Here is a 17,063-nt window from a genome sequence, read left to right as displayed (position 1 = left end):
CTCAAAAAAAAAAAAAAAAGACTGGTGTCTCCCTACATTTATGTAGCACTTCATAATTCACAAATTGATCTCATCTCAAAACAACCCAGTGAAATATAGTAGTGGAGCTTGCGTTTTCAAATGATGAAATTAGCTGGACATGGTGGCACATGCCTGTAGTCCCAGCTACTCAGGAGCCTGAGGTGAGAGGATCACTTGAGCACAGGTATTCAGTGCTGTAGTGCACTCTGATCATGCCTGAGAAGAGCTTCTGTACTCTAGCCTGGGCAACATAGCGAGACTCTGTCTCTAAAATAAAATAAATACATAAAACGATGAAACTAAAACTCAAAAAGTTAGGCAAGTTGGCCGAGAACTCAGGACTAATAAAAGATAGGTGCAGGCTAAAGACTCAGGTCATCCGATTTTTATGCTGGTTCTCTTCTCAGTGAATTTTTCAGCTTTTTATTTATTTATTATTTATGTATATATATATTTTTAAAAATATGACGTACTTAATGATAAAGTCCTTATGTAACTTTAAATTACATGCCTTTCAAAATACGGTTAGGCATAGGACATTTTTCATGGCTTAAAAAGATGGAATATGGCCAGGCGCAGTGGCTCACGCCTGTAATCCCAACACTTTGGGAGGCCAAGGCAGGTGGATCACCTGAGGTCAGTAGTTTGAGACCAGCCTGGCCAACATGGTGAAACCCCGTCTCTACTAAAAATACAAAAATAGCCGGCGTAGTGACGGGCGCCTGTAATCCCAGCTACTCAGGGGGCTGAGGCAGGAGAATCGCTTGAACCCGGGATGCAGAGGTTGCAGTGCACTGAGATCGCGCCATTGCACTCCAGCCTGGGCAGCAAGAGCAAAACTCCGTCTCAAAAAAAAAAAATGGAACAAATTTGGGGGCTGTGAAGTTCTCTCCTACTTCTCTCTGTTCCTGTTTGATGTCCTCAATGTTTAGGGGAATGTCTCTTGAAAATCACTCTTAATTTTCATCAGAAATTATAGATAAAGATAACTTTTTCTGGGAGTGAAAATTTCACTCCTAGTTTCTCATATGTAAAAGTGTTTTTTGTTTGTTTGTTAATTAATGCTTATGGAAAGTTATCGCTATTTTAGAAACCTGTATGTAAATATATTTTAGCTAATAGTTGGGATGCCTTCTAAAAGTCAGTTTGATGAAGGATTCATATGTAGGTCTGTGTGTAATGATTAAATAAATGTATCAACCATTGAGTACCAAAAAGAACTTAATATACTATTAATTTAAAAAGCCTTCCAAATACTTACATTGTGAAGTATTTGAAATGTAGTTGGTCATGCAAGAACTGAGAGCTTAGTCAACACTTGAATTCAGAAGTGGTCATTAAATATACATAGTTAAGAGAGTAATAGAATCACTTTGGCCAAATGGTCATGATATTCAAGTGCAGACCTTACTCCCAACTGTAGGATTAAACTGGTTATCATTAAGAAGTTAGTAGAATCTGGCTGGGCACGGTGGCTTACACCTGTAATCCCAGTGCTTTGGGAGGATCACCTGAGGTCAGGAGTTCAAGACCAGCCTGGCCAACATGGTGAAACCCCATCTCTACTAAAAATACAAAAATTAGCTGGGTGTGGTGGCACGTGCCTGGAATCTCAGCCACTCAGGAGGCTGAGGCAGGAGAGTTGCTTGAACTCAGGAGGCAGAGGTTACAGTGAGCCGAGATTGCACCACTGCACTTCAGCCTGGGCAACAGAGCGAGACTCTCATCTCAAAAAATAAAAGAAAGAAAGAAAGAAATTAGTAGAACCTTTCTTTATTTGCTGTGTTTTTTTTTGTTTTTGTTTTTTTTGTAACTTTAAACACCGAGTTGCAAGCAATATGTAGTAAAAATTTTTCCCCAAGCATAAAAATGTAATCATTTCTTTGAAAAACTCTCAAGTTGGGCAAGCCTTTTAAAACAGGCTCTAAGAGTCTAATGGGTAAAGCAGGGTATGCCTCGCATTGCTCTAATTGCCAGAGCTGGGGGGGTCTGTTCATCTGTGCCTCTGAAGCCTGATGCAGATTCGGGAGCTGGTTTGGTTTCGCTCCCTTCTCCAGGCTTTTTTGTGTCAAAGAAGGGGCTCCAAAGCCAAAGCACAAGGCATGGATTTTTGGAGTCAGAATGCATCCTGTCAGTGCCCATGCAGTATTTCTGTTAGGAGCGAAAACTGGTTTGACAATAAAGCCCCCAAATTCTGAAGAGGTCCCGTGCTACTTCAGCTCATCCGGCTCACTGTGGGTTGCTAACTGTCTGACTGTCTCCGAGCTTGCGCTACTTACCAATGCTCATTTCACCCCTCTCTTTTCCCTTTCCTACTCTTGCTTCCTTTGCTATATCTGTGTGTCTTTAATGGTAAGACTAAAGAAAGTCTATCCACGTTATAATAAATAAATTTCATATATTTTTAGTAAACCAAATTGTTGTATATATTTTTTGGCTGCCTTTGTCCCTCTGTGTCTTGCTTTTGTTTTGTAAAATATTCTCAGCAGTATATATATATATACACACACACACAAACACATACATATATTTCCTTTTTATATCTATGTACAGCAAATAACTTCAGTGCAAATTTAGTCTCCTTACTGTATTTGCATTTCTCTTCATGGTTCTAATATTTGGTTCTTGTTATCTTGCATTTTTAAAGCTTGCCCAGTAACACTTTAAGGTATTTGCTTCATTACTGGAATTTATTTCTTATATAAGTAGTAAGGAAAGAATCTAGATAAAATGTTCCCTTGGGAGATGGAGAGAGAGAGATTTCTGGTCCCTCTATCCCTTCTTTCATATTATGTTTATTTTCCCTTCTTGATTTTCTTTTTTTTTTTTTTTTTGGTAATACCAAGTCATTCCAGCTAATGGCTTAATACAATTTGTGACTCAGATGTCAGTAATGTTGGCATAAACGATGGTTTATTTTCGCCCCTCCTGGTGGTTTGCACGGTGGAATTGGGGCTTAGAGATGGCTTAAGAAGCTAGCGATGACGATGGGTCGCAAAGATGAGCTGCCAGAGTCTGCTTACCCTGTCATCTGGTATATAAATCACAAGTCAGATTTCTTAACCATGCACGTGTTGGTAACTTGTATAAGAAACATTCTGGCAGCCATCTCCTTAGAAAGCAGCCAGACTGAGAGGTTGTGTGCGTATGTGATTATGAGCAGAGTCTGTTTGGTGGCCCCTGAGAAGGACACCTGTCCCTTTTTCCTTCTGCCAGCTGGAGGTTTGTTTATTCCTCCCCAGCACTGAGCATCTGTGGGATCTTGGCCAAATAGAGTCCCGATTATAGGGAAATCTAAATCTCTTCTTGACAACCCCAAATCCTGGTATTTTTTTAGTAAAAACATTTAAAATCACATTTTTCAAAGTTGAGTTGGATTTATAGCAAGTGAAGCTCTGGAAATCATTTTTACAACACAATCAATTACTAAATACGTTTAATAGAAACATAAGAAACCCGGGAATTTTTTTTTTTTTAGACGGAGTCTTGCTCTGTTGCCCAGACTGGAGTGCAGTGGCACTATCACAGCTCACTACAACCTCAAGCTCCTGGGCTCAAGCAATCCTCCCACTTCAGCTTCCCTAGTAGCTGGGACAACAGGCATGCGCTGACATGCCTAGCTTTTTTTTTTTTTTTAAGTTTTTGTAGAGGCGGGGGTCTCACTGTGTCAGCCAGGCTGGTCTCGAACTCCTGGCCTCAAACGATCCTCCTGCCTTTGCCTCCCAGAGTGCTGGGGTGACAGGCATGAGACACCATGCCTAGCTGAAACCCAGGCTTTATTGCATTTTTGGATGACATCAGATATTTTTACTTCCCAGACGGCAAAAAGCGCCTGTACATTCCTTTCATTTAAGTTGCTGTTTTAACCTAAGCAACAGCCTATGTCCTAACAAGGTGTTACTAGCTTAGTAATTTACCTGCACTGATGCCCACCCGTTTCCAGTGCGTGAGTAATGTTGGAGTTTTTAATTCAAGAAATTTCTGTCTCAGATTCTTTTCTTACTACTTCTCATTCTGGAGTGTAAGTGTAAGCCACACAATGAGATAAATACAACACTTATATTTTCATCTTTGTGTAGAGTTTCAATTTGCCATAAGTCATAAGATTTCTGTAACTTGTGTGCCGGATATCTTGGGTCTCACTAACCAGACATACATTCTGCCGTTTCTAACCTGGGCCTCAGTTTCCTGTTCCTCCAGTTGGTTCCAAAACAGACAACCAGTACATCCTCTGCATTTTCCCAGTTCCTTCGAATAGCAGCAGGTGTGATTTGACTTCTTGTGAAGGTTATGACCGCTCACTGATGATTGTCTCTGCTGATGCAGTATCTTAGGTTGTATGGCTTGTGGCCTAGCCTAGGAAATTTTTCTCCAGTTTTGTTTTTCCTAAAGTATTTTTGTCATTTTCCTCTCGTGTTTCACACTGCATGTCGCTTAAAAACGTTTTATTGTAAAATAATTTCAGATTTCCAGAAGAGTTGCAAACATAGTGCATCTAGTTCTCATAGACCTTCCCCCAGATGCCCCTAATTGAACATCCTACACAGCCCTGGCACAGTTATCAAAAAACTAAGAAATTACCATGAGCAGCATACTCTCAACTGAAACAAGGGACTTCATTCAGATTTCACCAGTTTTCTCACTAATGTCCTTTTGTGTTCCAGCATCCAAACTAGGATCCTGCCTTGCAGTTCGTTGTCGTATCTCCTTCGTCTCCTCTGTATGTGACAGTTTCTCAGCCTTCTCTTCTCTTTAATGACCTTGGCATTTTAAAATGCAAGTTTTTATAACAAAACTTTAAGTATGGCCAGGCACAGTGGCTCACACCTGTAATCCCAGCACTTTGGGAGACCAAGGTTGGCGGATCACCTGAGGTCAGTAGTTTGAGACCAGCCTGGCCAACATGGTGAAACCCGGACTCTACTAAAAATACAAAAATTAGCTGGGCCTAGTGGTGTGAGCCTGTAATCCCAGCACTTTGTGAGGCTGAGGTGCACAGATCACTTGAGGTCAGGAATTCGAGATCAGCCTGGCCAACATGGTGATACCCCATCTCTACTAAAAATACAAAAATTAGCCAGGCATGGTGGTGTGCACCTGTAATCCCAGCTACTCGGGAGGCTGAGGCAGGAGAATCGCTTGAACCCAGGAGGCGGTGGTTGCAGTGAGCAGAGATCACGCCACTGCATTCCAGCCTGGGCACCAGAGCGAGATTCTGTCAAAAAAAAAAAAAAAAAAACCCCACAACTTTAAATAGGTACACATATGGAAACACATGCTAGCCTGCTCTTTGGGCTTTTTCACTGTGTCCTGCGTCCCTCCCTGTTCCTCCTTCATCTTTCCCTTTTTCTTCCCACTCCCACAGCCCGCTCATTAACGGCCTCACCCCTGCCCTCTGCTGATAACCAAGTACTGAGTCAGGCTGAGAACATAACCAGGCGTTCTGAGCTCCTCCTTCCAGGCTCCCCATGCTTTCATTCTGCACCTGAGAAAACCATTGTAACATTTTCTGTTCTAGCCTTTATGGAATTACCACTAATTTCTATGAGCTAATTTAATGTCCTCTTCAGAGTCTATGGCTGGAAAGTAATAATCCTTCAGTTTGAGTAATAATAATCATCTTTACTACTGTTTTGGCCCATAACATCTTAAACACCCATTCTTGGAACTTGCTAAAAAAGTTACTGAAATTAGTGAGAACCAATTGATATTTCCAGCATAAAGCTGCTCTGCATGACATCTGTATAACTGCTTTGCATGTGTGTATTTTAATTGTTATTATTGCTTGGTAATAATTTATTCAAGAATTAACAAAATTCAACTCGGGGTTAGATTTTAGTAGAATATTGGGGAGGGTGCAACCGGTTTTTCTTTTTTAATTCTACCTCTTCCAAATTTATTAACTTGTTTCTTTAAGTTCAAATGGATACAATCATATGCAGACTCTGGCATGTCTATGCATAGGTAAACTTTTTCTCCCCTCACAGTAAGTAAAATTTCAAGTAAAATTTTGTGAGCATAATAGCCTTAACTCCCTATAAAACTTCCCTGTTTTATATATATGTATTTTTTTACATTAACTAACATTAATTATATGTTTGTTCTAGAACACTTGTACACTGACCAGTCTTTCGGTTGATTTGTGGAACTTTTAACTCTTTGGTCTTTTAGAGAATCCAAGTTCATAAAAGACGCAGATGAAGAGAAAGCTTCCTTGCAGAAATCCATCAGCATAACTAGTGCCTTACTCACAGAAAAGGATGCCGAGCTGGAGAAACTGAGAAATGAGGTAGAGTACCACACAGGGTGCACGAGCTTTCACGCTGCCTCCTTTTGTTCAAACACCCAGCCTAAGCTAAACAACTGTGTTTCAGGTCACAGTGCTCAGGGGAGAAAACGCCTCTGCCAAGTCCTTGCATTCAGTTGTTCAGACTCTAGAGTCTGATAAGGTGAAGCTTGAGCTCAAGGTAAAGAACTTGGAGCTTCAACTCAAAGAAAACAAGAGGCAGCTCAGCAGCTCCTCAGGTAAAGGACACCTGCCCAGTGCTGCTCTGTACACCGCGCTTCCTCCCGAGGAGCCCTTTCTAGTAGAGATGCTCTTCGAAGACCGCTCTCATGCTGCCCTGACCCTGACTCTCCTCAGGGTCTTCCACTACTTAATCAATCAAGGGCTAACCCCACGTGCCTGCCATCCCTATTCCTGGGCCTTCTTGTGGTCTGTCAATGTTGTCACAAACCTACGATGATGACTGCCTGCTGCCATCCAGACTGAGGGGTCTTAAAGTACACAGCAGTGCAGGAGAAGAGGTGGTCCCTTTGGTGAAGAAGGGTGAATTGCCTGTGTACATTCAGATGGATGTGACAGGCATTCTTACCCAGGAGTTAGCAGGCCTGAGGGAGAGCACGACGTGAAGGGCAGGGCTGGTGTCTGTGAGACCCTGTAGGGTCCCGCAAGGGGACAGGAACTCATCCACATGTGCTCAAAGTGGTGCATCTGGGAAGTCCACAGGAAAATGAGTTTTGAACACAGGCCCTTTCCCTGCAGTTTAGATTGTGATTAAAAATATACATCTCTTCTCCCTCCACTTTTTTTTTTTTTCTCAAATACAAGGTAATACGGACACTCAGGCAGACGAGGATGAAAGAGCCCAGGAGAGTCAGGTAATGTTCCTGCCTTATTGCTTTGCTTTCTTGCTATTTTTCAAAATCATTGAGTCTTTTGGTTTATTTTCCTTCTCATTTAATGCCTTTTGTATCATTTAGTCTTTTGAATGGGTAATACATTCCTCTAGTCCAAACATTAAACAGAATTAAACATATATACATTAAATATCCAAACTTTCTCTCTCTTCTGCTCAGTTCCCAACCCTGCAAACAGTTAATTACTGTTATTAGTGTCTTTCCTTTTCAGAGATTTTTTAAAAATGTGTATATAAGCCAACACTAATACAGTCTTCCCTCCCTTTTGTAATGTAGATAATGGCATACTCTAGATAAACCGTTCTGCACTTATCTTTTTTATAGCTATGTAGTGTTCCATTACGTGGATTTACTATAATTTAGTCAGTTCCCTATTGGTTGACAATGACCCTTGGGATGTTTCTGATCCTTTGGGTGTATTATAAACAATGCTGTAAGGAATTATCTTGGGCAGCTATCATTTTACGTATTTGTATTTCTGCAACATGAATTCCTAGAAGTAGAATTGCTCTGTCAAAGGGTTTGTTACTCATCTTAACCTTAGAAAGACTGATTTCTTGAAAACTCAGTCTCTTAAAGCAAAAATTAACAAAACAACTTTAGTTTTAAACTAAAAATGGGATTAGGCCAGGAATGGTGGCTCATCCCTGTAATTCCAGCACTTTGGGAGGCCAAGGTGCGATGATTGCTTGAGCTCAAAAGTTTGAGACCAACCTGGACATAGCGAGACCTCATCTCTACAAAAAAAAAAAAAAAGGCCTGCAGCCTGGGTGACAGAGCAAGACCCTGTCTCAAAACAATTAATTAATTTAAAAAAATGTTAAGGGCCTGGGTCAGGTGCAGGGGCTCATGCCTATGATTCCAGCTCTTTGGAAGGCTGTGGCAAGCGGACTGCTTGAGATCAGAAGATCGAGACCAGCCTGAGCAACAATGGCAAGACCTTATCTCTACAAAAAATAAAATTACTGAGGCATGGTGACATGCTCCTGTAGTCCTAGTTACCCCAGAAGCTGAGGCAGGAGGATCACTTGAGTCCAGAAGGTTGAGGCTGCAGTGAGCCATGATCATGCCACTGCACTTAGGCCTCACTGACAAAGGAAGAACCTGTCTCAGAAAAAAAAAAAAAGGTGGGGTGGGGAGCCCGGGCACAGCAGCTCACACCTGCAATCCCAGCACTTTGGTAGGCCAAGGTAGGCAGACCACTCGAGCCCAAGACCAGCCTGCGCAACATGGGCACTCCAGCCTGGGTGACAGAGCAAGGCCCTGTCTCAAAACAGACAAAAATTTGTAGAAAGGGATTATATAAAGGCAAACTATTCTGTATTTGGAAATATAATTGTATACAGCAATAAACATCCATCTTTTAATTTTAATAATATATTTTGTATGTATTAGTCATGTTCAAAATTCAAAAGTACAAAAGCCACATTTTATTTTTAAATAAAAGAAAAACTCACCTTGAGGTTTTAGTTGCCAGACACCTCCCTTGAGGGGCATGAAACGATTCAACATTGTACAAACTTCCCATGGATTAGCATTGTCCTCTTTGTATGTCTACCGGGCTTAATAACTAACAGTGTCTTCTCTTCCCCCTTCCCTTCTGCTTCGGTCTGTTTCATCTGCTGCTGACAACACTTTTCTTCCCATCAGCAAATGGTTCGTTTCATGTTTCCTAATTTGCGTGCACACGTGTGTGTGTGTGTGTGTGTGTGTGTGTGTGTGTAGTTTCCCACTATACTTACATCCGTATTGTGGCTTTTTCTTCTTCCTGAAATGGAGCTCTTAACATGATGATGACTTAGAAAATGCACTTTGAGAAGTGAAGATAGACTCAGTAGGTCTGCCTTCATAGGTGGCCTCCATGATGCTGGGATATGCTGCAGAGAAGGACTGCAGTGACTGCTAACTTTGCTTCATAACTCCCCAGCAGGAGAAAAAGACCAAATATTTCTTTAAAAAGTAAAATATTTTTGTATATATGTATGTGTATATCTATATATATTTTAAATATTATAAAGTGGGTTCTTTCAATTTAGAGAAATGAGATGTTTTTATTATTTGTAGAAGGAAGAAATTTTTTGTTTTTAAGTCAAAATGCCCTTCGTTTGAAAGGAAATGTTCAGGACAAGAGCAGTCCCTCCTGTTGGCCATCTTGTTGTCCCTGCTGCCCCAGGGCCCTTGGCACAGGTGCTCGCCCTCTGGGTGGTACGTGAACACCGCCTAGTTGGCGTGCTCGGCTGTCTCTCCTCGGCTGGGAGGGAGCTTTAGCTTTCTCCATTTTCCCTGAGGACATGTTTACTTATTGCTCCACCATTGCCAGTCAGTTGATAAATGACAGTCTGAAGGAAATTTCCATGTGACTTTTTCAAATCTATAGAACAGAAAAATCCTGGATGTATTGTAGAGTTTAATGGAAGAACTAACCTTTTTATGCAGTGTGTGTGTGTGTGTGTGTGTGTGTGTGTGTGTGTGTGTATTTATCTGAGATGGAGTCTTGCTCTGTTGCCCAGGCTGGAGTGCAGTGGTGTAGTCATGGCTCACTACAACATCCGCCTCCTGGGTTCAAGCGATTCTCCAGCCTCAGCTTCCTGAGTAGGTGGGACTACAGGCATACACCACCACACCTGGCTCATTTTTGTATTTTTACTAGAGACAGGGTATCACTATGTTGGCCATGTTGGTCTTGAACTCCCGACCTCAGGTGATCTGCGTGCCTCGGCCTCCCAAAGTGTTGGGATTACAGGCGTGAGCCACCATGCCCGGCCAATATTTTTTATGTGGTAGAATGAAAACAAACTTGTGCCCATATATTCAGAAATGTAAGATTATGACTTTTGGAGAATGCAAGATTTTTCCTATTTAAAAAAAAATGTTTCTTATAGTTTTTCATGAACCAATAGCACTCCACCAACACACAGACTTAGATGTTTAGGAATAATTTCATCTGGGCACGGTGGCTCATGCCTGTAATCCCAGCACTTTGGGAGGCCAAGACTGGCGGATCACGAGGTCAGAAGTTTGAGACCAGTCTGGACAATATGATGAAACCCCGTCTCTATTAAAAATAGAAAAATTAGCCGGGTGTGGTGGCACATGCCTGTAGTCTCAGCTACTAGGGAGGCTGAGGCAGGAGAATCACTTGAACCTGGGAGGCAGAAGTTGCAGTGAGCCAAGATCGAGCCATTGCACTCCAGCCTGGGCAACAGAGCAAGACTCCGTCTCATAAATAAATAAATAATTTCATGGCCCAGCACAGTGGCTCACTCCTGTATTCCTAGCACTTTGGGAGGCCGAGGCGGGCAGATCACCTGAGGTCAGGAGTTTGACACCTGGCCTGGCCAACATAGTGAAACCCTGTTTCTACTAAAACTACAAAAATCAGATAGGCATGGTAGCACGTACCTGTAATCCCAGCTACTCAGGAGGCTGAGACAGGAGAATCACTTGAACCCAAAAGGCAGAGGCTGCAGTGAGCTGAGATCCTGACACTGCACTCCAGCCTAGGCAACAGAGCGAGAAAAAAAAAAAAAAAAGAATAATTTTGTTTGCCTCAAAAAGAAATGAAGTTTTACCCATGTTATACCTAGAAACATTTAATGAAGTATAATTTAAATGTTTTTTTAAATATAAAATAGCATCTACTCAGGAACATTTGAAGAAATCTGAAAGGTATGAGGGGGTAAAAGAAACTGCCATAGTCTTACCACCTAGACATAGCCTCATTTAAGTTCAGCTCTTTACTCACACAATCTCAGCATGCCTGTCCTTGGGGAGAGTGAAAAGCATGGGTTCCTAATAGCCACTGTTGGCCCCTTCTGCACATTTTGCTGCCAGAGCTTAAAGGTATAAACTTCATGACTTCTTGATGCTTCAGTTTATATATATTCTTGACATTTTACACATTTTTTTTTTTTAAACAAATCAGATTGATTTCCTAAATTCAGTAATAGTGGACCTTCAAAGGAAGAATCAAGACCTCAAGATGAAGGTGGAAATGATGTCAGAAGCAGCCCTGAATGGGAACGGGGATGACCTGAACAATTATGACAGGTATTTCATATGAAGACATACTGATTGCTGTAATCCCAGCACTTTGGGAGGCCAAGGCGGGCAGATCACTTAAGGTCAGGAGTTCGAGACCAGCCTGGCCAACATAGTGAAACCTCGTCTCTACTAAAAATACAAAAGTTAGCCAGGTATAGTGGCGCATGCCTGTAATCCCAGCTACTTGGGAGGCTGAGGCAGGAGAACTGCTTGAGCCTTGGAGGTGGAGGTTGCAGTCAGCCAAGATTGTGCCACTGTACTCCAACCTGAGTGACAGAGCAAGACCTTGTCTCAAAAAAAGCCATACTGATTGGAACCTTAGTTTCATCAAAATAAATATGTTTTTAAAATCAGCTTCTCTAGGGGATTGTAAAAAGACGCAACAAAAAAAACCAATTGTTTTGCGGTTCCTTTGCCATAAATAGATTTCCGTAAATCTGGCAAGTGAGTGAGAGGAGACTATAAATGGTTTGATGTGAAAATTTTAAATGTGAGGCTGGCATGGTGGCCACACCTGTGATCCCAGCACTTTGGGAGGCCGAGGTGGGCAGATCACCTGGGGCCAGGAGTTCGAGACCAACTTGACTAACCTGGCAAAACCCCATCTCCACTAAAAATACAAAAAAATTAGCTGACAGGGGGTGGTGTGCGCCTGTAATCCCAGCTACTCAGGAGGCTGAAGCAGGAGAATTGCTTGCACCCAGGAGGCGGAGGTTGCAGTAAGCCAAGATCATGCCACTGCACTGCCAGCCTGGGTGACAGAGTGAGACTGCATCTCAAAAAATCAAACAAACAAAAAAACTTTAAATGTGGAATAATGTACTACTTATATTGGAGGCTCACAGACTTGACCATAGTTAGTTCATGCTTAATTTTTTAAATTCTTTGCAAGTGTTCTTGTCTCTTCAGTTTCTTCTTACTCATTTTCTGATTTCACACATTGACATTTGTAGCGATGATCAGGAGAAACAGTCCAAGAAGAAACCTCGCCTCTTCTGTGACATTTGTGACTGCTTTGATCTCCACGATACAGAGGATTGTCCTACCCAGGCACAGATGTCAGAGGACCCTCCCCATTCCACACACCATGGCAGTCGGGGTGAGGAGCGCCCATACTGTGAAATCTGTGAGATGTTTGGACACTGGGCCACCAACTGCAATGACGACGAGACCTTCTGATGAAGCCTCAAGTGGAGGACACGGCTCTCTCAGATGCACTCGCACTGACACAGCGTAACACCAGCATTGTGTGTGCAGACTCCAAGAGAACTCATGGTATTTTTTACCCCATCAGCAAATCTAGGAAAATATTTTGATCTTCAACAAATTGCCCTTTAGTCTCCCCCTATGAGTTAGAAGAATAAATATTTAGTAGGTGAGTTTTCACCTCGAATTTTGTTTTCTTGATTTTCAAGTTTGAAGACATTGCACCAGATGCCATTACATTTATTGTCCCTAGACCTCATAGAAAAATCCCTACCCTTATAATACCTTATTTAAGTAACTTTAAATTATGCCGTTACTTTTCATATTTGCACTAAAATATTTCCAGGCTGCATTTGTATATTTAGATTTTTTGGTTAAGCTTTGACACTGGAATGAGTTGAAAAAATGTGCCATTTTGCATTTTCATCTACTCATTTAAAGTATTTTATTCTTATTCAAAGAAATATCTGAGCTCTTTGCACTACCTGTTATCAGTAGTGCCTTTGTTTCAGGCTTGATAATACTTAGGTGTGATTATAAAATCATGAAGCAGGTAAAGGGAGGGGAAAGCCCCCAAACTGCTGTGGGGACATTTGATAATCTATATGCTGCACCCACTTAATCTACTGTGGTGTTTTGTTTATTAGTTTTCCATAATTTCAGCTTCTATATATTATATGTATATATTTTTTAAAAATCTATATTTTGGGAAAAAAACATACACAATGTGTCTTTCTTTTTGGATATTTACCTTTTTGAAAAAGAAAACACTTAAAATAATCATTAGGACATAACGGACTAGGCCAGACATAGCATCATGCGGCTTTGCAACATTTTCATTTGTTTGTTTTCCTTTTATTTCTTAAACAGATTTAAATAACTGGAGGAATTTTCTCCAATTTTGTTTCCTTCTCTAGCAGGTATCCCCAGCAGTCAGTTAACAATAAGCCAGTATAAAACGCCTAAATTAACCAGTCTACAATCTTCCTTTACAAGTTTTTTTACTGTTTTTAGATGAATGTACGATGAGAAATTCAACATTAATAATTTTGGATTTTCTTATCACAAAAAAGAAAATGAAGGACCTCAAAGCACCAGAACAGTTTATTGACCAGTTTGAATCTATTTATCTTCATTTGAATGTCTTCTAGAATATGTAAAAAGGAATAAAATGTATCTTCCATGCCACATGTACAATAAGAACTTCTATAATTGTATATATGCCTTTGATGTATTTTCCCCTCAAGATGATCAACTGTATGTTTGACAGTGAATATTAAATCTGTTACCAGTTGAAATTTTTGGTTATAAATGTAATACAAATTGTTTCACAAACAGAAAACATGTAAAGCAGTATTAAAATTTGGCCAAACAAGTGTTCTGTATCTACTTTAATAAATGGTTATTCGTTTTTGTTTTGTGGGTTTGGTTTTGTTTGAGACAGGGTCTCACTCTGTTGCCCAGGCTGTGGATTGCTGCAGCCTCCAACTCCTGGGCTCAACCAATCCTCTCGCCTCAACCACTGAAGTAGCTAGGACTACAGGCAAGTGCCACCACACCTTGCCAATTTTTTTTTTTTTTAACCCGAGACGGAGTCTCGCTCTGTCGCCAGGCTGGACTGCAGTGGCTCAATCTCAGCTCACTGCAAGCTCCGCCTCCCGAGTTGACGCCATTTTCCTGCCTCAGCCTCTCCAGTAGCTGGGACTATAGGCATCTGCCACCACGCCCAGTTAGTTTTTTGTATTTTTAGTGGAGACGGGGTTTCACTATGTTAGCCAGGATGGTCTCGATCTCCTGACCGTGATCCGCCCACCTTGGCCTCCCAAAGTGCTGGGATTACAACGCCTGGCTAACTTTTTAATTTTTTTGTAGAGTGAGTCTCCCTATGTTGCCCAGGCTGGTTTTGAACTCCTGGGTTCAAGCGATCCTCCCACCACAGCCTCCTACAGTGTTGGGAGTACAGGTGTGAGCTGTACTTGCCCAGCCAATAAATGGCTATTCTTTTTTGCTAATGGTAGTAAACTGATATTCTCAGGTTTGTCATAATGGTTTTACTTCAAATGATCAAACCCTATACAGTCATATAGCAATTTCTACTGCAGTCTTGTTACTAAATGGTTTTTAAGAAATTGGTGGCTGGCTGGGCGCGGCGGCTCACGCCTGTAATCCCAGCACTTTGGGAGGCAGAGGTGGGCAGATCACGAGGTCAGGAGATCAAGACCATCCTGGCTAACACGGTGAAACCCCATCTCTACAACAAATATAAAAAATTAGCTGGGTGTGGTGGCGGGCGCCTGTAGTCCCAGCTACTTGGAAGGCTGAGGCAGGAGAATGGCGTGAACCCCGGAGGCGGAGATTGCAGTGAGCCGAGATTGCACCACTGCACTGAAGCCTGGGCGACAGCGAGACTCCATCTCACCAAAAAAAAAAAAAAAAAAAAAAAATTGGGGGGCTGGGCGTGGTGGCTCACACCTGTAATCTCAGCACTTTGGGAGGCCAAGGTGGGCGAATCACGAGGTCAGGAGATTGAGACCATCCTGGCTAACACGGTGAAACCCCGTCTCTACTAAAAAAATACAAAAAATTAGCCAGGCGTGGTGGCACATGCCTGTAGTCCCAGCTACTCGGGAGGCTGAGGCAGGAGAATTGCTTGAACTCAGGAGGCAGAGGTTGCAGTGAGCCGAGATAGTGCCACTGCACTCCAGCCGGGGTGACAGAGCAAGACTCCGTCTCAAAAAAAGGTAAGCTATGCACTCAAAGAAGGAAATTTTCATCTTTGACCAGATCCCAAAAAGCCCATTTCCACCCCAAAGTATTGAAACGCATATATTCTACTAATATTAATAATTTATTGAGCAATTAAGTTCCAGGAACCCAGCTAAGCCTCTCACGTGGACTACACGATGAAATTCATGTCCTCTTTGGTCCTCACTACAACTCAGAGGTAACATGATTTTACTGAGGTACAGTAATTTTACTGAGGCAAGTGGTGGGACCTGGATTCCAGAAGCAATACTGTTTTGTGTGAAATGCCACATCGCTGTAAAAGTCTGTTAGGAAGGGATTACCCCCCTCCCCCCCAAAAAAAAGTCCACTCAAGATTCCCTCGACTCCTCACCATACTCATACATTTTAGCTCACAAATCAAAACAGCCGTGATTAGTGCAAAGCTAAGAACCTTTGACTGCTATAATTTAAAATATTTGAGCAGTGGGTGGCGTGCTTCCAGCTACTCCGGCGCTGAGGTGGGAGGATCACTTGAGCCCGGGAGGTAGAGGCTGCAGTGAGCTATGATCACGTTACTGCACTCCAGCCTGGGCGACAGGGTGAGACCGTCTCAAAAAAATGTTTTTTTTTTTCTATCCAAATTTGGCCTTAAGATATCATCTTACAGCAAGTACCTTTGCTGCAAATAAAAATTCGCGATTTTTAAAAGGGACAAGAGAGAGTCAATGTTTTGTTTGTTTGTTTGGTTGGTTGGTTGTTTTGTTGTTGTTGTTGTTGTTTGAGACGAAGTCGGCCCAGGCTGGTCTCGGACTCCCGGCCTCAAGCTATCACTCCTACCTCGGTCTCTTAAAGCGCTGGGATTACAGGTGTAAGCCACCGCGCCCGGTCTACTCCAGATCTTTAAAATCGCTTTTCAGCGCCGGACGACTCCTGGAGTGACCAGGTTCTGAAACGCGCCCTGGGTCTTGGCGAGAATCTGAACAACCACCGGGGTAGAAGAAAGAGGTGGACACTAGGGCCAGGCGAGGTAGAACCGAACCCGGTAGCTTCCGTTTTCCGAGTTGGCATGCGCAGCCGCACCTGTCACGTGGACGCGTTGTCACGTGACTGCGTCAGAGGCCCTCGCGTTGGAACCGGCGGACGTGGTTGGCGTTGTGGGGCAGGGGGTGGTGGGGCAAGATGGCGGCACACCTGTCCTATGGGCGAGTGAACCTAAACGTGCTGCGCGAGGCGGTGCGTCGCGAGCTGCGCGAGTTCCTGGACAAGTGCGCAGGAAGCAAGGTGAGGGGCGGGAGGCAGCGACACCGCCCTCGCCTCCCTTGGTCCGGCCTGGCTTAATCCGTTCCCTGCCGCCTGAGTTCGCGGTTTACGAGGTCCCCGGAGCTTCCAAGGAGACGAGCCTCAGGGCCCTTTTACCTGCACCCCTGTAGCGATGAAGCGGGGGCCCTGGGCGTACAGCCTGGAGCCGGAGTGGCACCACGACTGTTTTGTGAGAGCAGAGTAAGCCACTGTGATAGCCTGGCCGCTGATGAGCCGCTTTACGTCAGGTGTTTCCTCTGCTGCCTGCCGAGGCACCGGACGGGTGGGCGGTCCAACAATGTGGATGGTCCAGTGTCCATTCATTACGGGGATCATACGTGTCAGTAGAAATCGTACCTTAGAAACTCTCTTGAAACACCAGCACCTTGCAACCTGCTGCTCACGCGTGTTAAGAGAGAAGTTGTAATCATCTGGGCTTTTAACCTGGCCTCCTAAGATAGTATAACTTATCTAGTAGCACCGTTTTCACAAGGGAGACAGATCAGAGATTTTATAGGATTTGTTTTAAATGGTGTCACCTGTCCTTCATCCTCTTAGGGTTTATC

The 17,063-nt window shown here is 42.9% G+C and overlaps 2 protein-coding genes across 2 annotated transcripts in view; both read left to right on the top strand.

Annotated features, from left to right (window-relative positions):
- Window positions 1-13,882, top strand: part of CLIP1 (CAP-GLY domain containing linker protein 1) — a 148,540-nt gene extending 134,658 nt beyond the window's left edge. The window contains exons 21-27 of the mRNA XM_011964502.1: window positions 2,669-2,689; window positions 6,193-6,310; window positions 6,396-6,546; window positions 7,133-7,182; window positions 8,872-8,877; window positions 11,147-11,271; window positions 12,219-13,882. Coding sequence (XP_011819892.1) covers window positions 2,669-2,689; window positions 6,193-6,310; window positions 6,396-6,546; window positions 7,133-7,182; window positions 8,872-8,877; window positions 11,147-11,271; window positions 12,219-12,444 — 697 coding nt within the window. The 3' untranslated portion in view covers window positions 12,445-13,882. The remainder of the gene's footprint in view (window positions 1-2,668; window positions 2,690-6,192; window positions 6,311-6,395; window positions 6,547-7,132; window positions 7,183-8,871; window positions 8,878-11,146; window positions 11,272-12,218) is intronic.
- A 2,383-nt stretch (window positions 13,883-16,265) lies between these two features.
- The window catches only part of VPS33A (vacuolar protein sorting 33 homolog A (S. cerevisiae)), a 34,876-nt gene continuing 34,078 nt past the window's right edge, over window positions 16,266-17,063 (top strand). Inside the window, exon 1 of the mRNA XM_011964501.1 lies at window positions 16,266-16,479. Coding sequence (XP_011819891.1) covers window positions 16,378-16,479 — 102 coding nt within the window. The 5' untranslated portion in view covers window positions 16,266-16,377. The remainder of the gene's footprint in view (window positions 16,480-17,063) is intronic.

The sequence above is a fragment of the Mandrillus leucophaeus genome, unplaced genomic scaffold, assembly GCF_000951045.1.
Source record: "Mandrillus leucophaeus isolate KB7577 unplaced genomic scaffold, Mleu.le_1.0 Scaffold7, whole genome shotgun sequence".
In the NCBI taxonomy this organism is placed as follows: Eukaryota; Metazoa; Chordata; class Mammalia; order Primates; family Cercopithecidae; genus Mandrillus; species Mandrillus leucophaeus.
The sequence above is the reverse complement of the archived record's forward strand: the minus strand, read 5'-3'. Positions and strand labels throughout refer to the sequence as shown.